This window comes from Perca fluviatilis, chromosome 22, assembly GCF_010015445.1.
Source record: "Perca fluviatilis chromosome 22, GENO_Pfluv_1.0, whole genome shotgun sequence".
In the NCBI taxonomy this organism is placed as follows: Eukaryota; Metazoa; Chordata; class Actinopteri; order Perciformes; family Percidae; genus Perca; species Perca fluviatilis.
The window spans coordinates 31,295,605-31,300,604 of NC_053133.1; the positions used below are offsets into that span (position 1 = coordinate 31,295,605).

Consider the following 5,000-nt stretch of genomic DNA (forward strand, 5'->3'; position numbering starts at 1 on the left):
GTGAATCCTCACTGTGATTGGATGATCAAACCCTGATACACAACCTGTCTCACACACAGCCTGTCTCACACATGGCCTGTCTCACCACTAAACTGAGACCTCTCTGTGTTGTCATGGTGATATCAGATATCAAACATTGGAATCAACCTAAGCTGAATAATTTTTATTGACTGTATTTTGTATTTATATTTTTATGATAAACCGCAGCAGAGAGACCCCAAAAACAGCCCCGAAATCACCATCACCAAACCCACCAGACTCCATGTAAATAATCAGGACTTTTAGCGTGTATAGAGCCAGCATATCTCCACATGTAAATGGGTGAATTAAGGGTTTATATCAACCAAACCAGAGTGGTGATTGTTGGAACAGTGGAAAGATGAACCAAGACGGCTTTTGGTAGTTTTATTTAGTTTCTGTCCACTTTGAATGAAGAGTGTTTTACGATGATAAAAGTCCTGATTATTTACATGGAGTCTGGTGGAGATATGCTGGCTCTATACACGCTAAAAGTCCTGATTATTTACATGGAGTCTGGTGGAGATATGCTGGCTCTATACAGCTAAAAGTCCTGATTATTTACATGGAGTCTGGTGGAGATATGCTGGCTCTATACACGCTAAAAGTCCTGATTATTTACATGGAGTCTGGTGGAGATATACTGGCTCTATACAGCTAAAAGTCCTGATTATTTACATGGAGTCTGGTGGAGATATGCTGGCTCTATACAACGCTAAAAAGTCCTGATTATTTACATGGAGTCTGGTGGAGTTTGGTGATGGTGATTTCGGGGCTGTTTCATGTTAAACTAAAAGGATCTTACTCTTTAACTAAAAGGTCTATCTCTGTAGGGATCCATCCCATAATGTTCTCAGACACTTTCTTCTGTGTGTGTGTGTATCTGTGTGTGTGTCTCTGTGTGTGTGTGTGTGTGTCTATGTGTGTGTGTGTGTCTATGTGTGTAACTGTCAGAATCAGATGAATGGTTGATATTGATGATGTAATAACTTGCTCATATTAAAACATGTGTCTCCCCCTGCTGGTCCGAGTCGGTTCCTACAGCTCACTCAAAACTCCAGAACTTAAGAAAAGTGTTTTTATTATAAATAATCTCACAGAGCAGTTGGTTCGCCGGCTGCGTTCCACATTTTTCTCTCGTAATATTTAGACATTTATTCATGAAAGAAATGCAATGACGGGGCGCCCGGTGAGCTCAGTTGGTAGAGCGGGCGCCCATGTATAGAGGTCTACTCCTCCACGCAGCGGGTCAGGGTTCAACTCAGACCAGCAGCCCCCCTCTCATGTCTGTATCTGTCCGGTCAATAAAGGCCTAAAAATGCCCCAAAAATAATCTTAAAATTAAAATAAAATAAATAAATCCAATGATCTTTAGTCAGGTGTTCAGATGTTCCTACATTAATTCTCCAAATATTTAAACTTTTTAATAAAAATCGGCTGACTTTTATTTTCTCAAAATATTCAGTGTTTTTTTTTAAAACTTTTTGGACAATTTTCTCGTAATATCCAACAATTATTTTGTTTTTGAAAGATTTTCACAAAATATTAAAATTTCCAGATTTTGTGACTTTTTTTTTTTTTGTTGCAATATTTCGACTTTTATTTTCTGAAAATGTTCCAACAGTCTTTGTTCAGGGGCGTGTTCCCAAAATCTGATTTAAAAGCAGGAAGCTGACGGAGAATGGACTTTGTTTATAATAAGGAGTGATCATGTCGGTGCTGAAATAAAGAAAAGAATCTGTTTATTGGTTAAAAGTCAGCAGCTCTGCTCATTAAACTGAACAGAAGTCTTTAATATCCCACACAGAGCCAGGGCCTTGAATGCACCGTTTCCTGTACACAGTTTGGTAGAGCGGGACAAACCCATTCTAAACATTTACAAAACACAAAAATTACAAATCATACACGAGGCCGGTGGCGGCCATGTTCACATGATCGCTGATGTCATCGGCTCAGGTTAAAAGTCAGTTCAGGGTCCCTGATCCACAGTGGGAAACGACAGTTTCTCCAGAAACAGAACTCCACCCAGAGTCTGCGTTACAGAAAGAATCCATAAAGACATTTACGCTGGAAATATTATCGTCTACACAGAATCTGTGGATGGTTTGATTTATAGTTTCAGTTTTAGGATGAAAACGAGAGGATTTAACAGACCTGGGGTCAAACTCACGTTCAGTTTAAACACAAACCGTACAGTCAAATGATGCATGTCGCTTTTTGTGGTCACTTTATGTCGCCTTTTCCGACTTTTTAGTGGCTTTCTTTGTCACTTTTATTAAACATTTGTCACTTTTATTAAACATTTATCACTTTTATTAAACATTTGTCACTTTTTGCACCGTTTTCTTGCCTTCTTTGTCTCGTCTAAGGTCTTAATGTCCAACTCCGGTCCTTAAAAAGTCAGTAAAAAGCTCCTAAACCATCAGAAGAGTCTAGAGAAACCAGCCTGACAAAGACACATTTTTACCACCGAGCCTGAATGTGGAAACTCTTCTTCTGACTCTCAAAGTTGATAATTCTGCTTTTGAGTGTGGCGTGATTGGACTTTGAAAACAGTTTCGGCGTCTTTTCGGTTTGGCGCACAACTACAGACGGGCCCAAACTTTACGGTAAACCTAAATTAATTAAATTAATATATGGGGGGGCAGATCGAAATCTTCTTGAGTTCGACACTATCAGTGGAATCCATTCTGGGAAATTATGAAGGAAGTCTGCTAACTCCTGGGTCACCCAAATTCTGTGCGGCCCAGCTGATGCTGTCAGGATCAGCTGATGTTTCCAGATGTTAAAAAAGGTTCACTATGCAACTGGTCCCTCTTGGGTCCCCCTACAGGTGGTCTCATGCAAATTACAGCTGTGGCATGCCCAGGCTGTGCCTATACAGAAGTAAGCACTCCTCTAGGGGACCCAAGAGACCACCTGTAGGGGGACCCAAGAGGGATCAGTTGCGCGTGTACCTTTAATAGCAGCTGATGCTGTCCAGCAGCTGTTTAGGAGGATCAGCTGATGTGGTCCAGCTGTTTAGGAGGATCAGCTGATGCTGTCCAGCTGTTTAGGAGGATCAGCTGATGTGGTCCAGCTGTTTAGGAGGATCAGCTGATGTGGTCCAGCTGTTGGGATCAGCTGATGTGGTCCAGATGTTTAGGAGGATCAGCTGATGTGGTCCAGATGTTTAGGAGGATCAGCTGATGCTGTCCAGATGTTGGGATCAGCTGATGCTGTCCAGATGTTGGGATCAGCTGATGCTGTCCAGATGTTGCTCCTCGGCAGCCATGGCGGCGGCCTGCAGCGTCTCCGTGTCGCTCTGCAGCGGGTTCAGCTGTTTCCTCTCGCTGTGCATGTTGTTCTCGTGGGCGCTGGTCAGAGCACGGGCCTAGAGAGACACAGAGCGCGGAACACTGAAGCGCACCGTGAGAACACTGAACGCGCACCGTAGGAGACACTGAACGCACTGTAGAGACACTGAACGCACCGTAGAGACACTAACGCACCGTCAGAGACACTAACGCGCGGAGACACTGAACTCACACGCCAGACACACTGAACTCACCGTAGAGACACTAAGCGGCCCACACCGTAGAGACACTGAACTCACACGCAGAGACACTGAACTCACCGCAGAGAGCACTGAACTCACCGTGAGACACTGAACTACACCGGGAGCACCGGAACCGCACAGGAGACACTGAACTCACCACAGAGACACTGAGCGCCGCACCACGGAGACACTGAGCAGCTACGGAGACACTGAACTCAACCCCGGGAGGCGGCTGAACGCAGGGCGGGCTGAAGGCGCACGCGAGACAAACAGAAAGACACTGGACGCCCGGCGGACAAACAGAAAGACACTGAAGCAGCGCCTGGGGACACTGAAGCTGCAGCCCGGGACAAACAGAAGACACTGACGCCCGAGCGGACACTGAACGTCACCGTGGGGACACTGAGCATAGCTCGAGACACTGAAGCACGGGCGAGACAGCACGCTGTAACCAGGTTTTCTACTGATAGGATATTATTGGATGGATCCTATTGGCTCGTTGAGGTTAGTATCTCTGGGAGCCCATTGGCTGCGATGAACGAGGACCTAACGATACCCTGAACTGTTGATGATGGGATGTTGGGGAGAGCGTTTCCATGGTTACCTTGGCGAAGGCTTTGGTGCAGGACGGACAGACGAACGGTTTCTCTCCTCGGTGTCTCCTCTCGTGGTCCTTCAGGTGAGACTTGTGTTTAAATGCCTGCAGACAGACAGGTAGAGAGAGAGACAGGTAGAGAGAGAGACAGGTGAGACTTGTGTTTAAATGCCTGCAGACAGACAGGTAGAGAGAGACAGGAGAGAGAGAGACAGGTGAGACTTGTGTTTAAATGCCTGCAGACAGACAGGTAGAGAGAGACAGGTAAGAGAGACAGGTGAGACTTGTGTTTAAATGCCTGCAGACAGACAGGTAGAGAGAGAGACAGGTAGAGAGAGAGACAGGTGAGACTTGTGTTTAAATGCCTGCAGACAGACAGGTAGAGAGAGAGACAGGTAGAGAGAGAGAGACAGGTGAGACTTGTGTTTAAATGCCTGCAGACAGACAGGTAGAGAGAGAGACAGGTAGAGAGAGAGAGACAGGTGAGACTTGTGTTTAAATGCCTGCAGACAGACAGGTAGAGAGAGAGACAGGTAGAGAGAGAGAGCAGGTGAGACTTGTGTTTTAAATGCCTGCAGACCAGACAGGTAGAAGAGACAGGTAGAGAGAGAGACAGGTGAGACTTGTGTTTAAATGCCTGCAGACAGACAGGTAGAGAGAGAGACAGGTAGAGAGAGAGAGACAGGTGAGACTTGTGTTTAAATGCCTGCAGACAGACAGGTAGAGAGAGAGACAGGTAGAGAGAGAGAGACAGGTGAGACTTGTGTTTAAATGCCTGCAGACAGACAGGTAGAGAGAGAGACAGGTGAGACTTGTGTTTAAATGCCTGCAGACAGACAGGTAGAGAGA

The 5,000-nt window shown here is 45.4% G+C and overlaps 1 protein-coding gene and 1 pseudogene across 1 annotated transcript in view; one reads left to right on the plus strand and one right to left on the minus strand.

The window, feature by feature from the left end:
• The window catches only part of LOC120552144, an 18,440-nt pseudogene extending 18,184 nt beyond the window's left edge, over window positions 1–256 (plus strand).
• A 2,737-nt stretch (window positions 257–2,993) lies between these two features.
• The window catches only part of zbtb14 (zinc finger and BTB domain containing 14), a 29,978-nt gene continuing 27,971 nt past the window's right edge, over window positions 2,994–5,000 (minus strand). Inside the window, 2 exon segments of the mRNA XM_039789917.1 lie at window positions 2,994–3,391; window positions 4,161–4,256. Coding sequence (XP_039645851.1) covers window positions 3,254–3,391; window positions 4,161–4,256 — 234 coding nt within the window. The 3' untranslated portion in view covers window positions 2,994–3,253.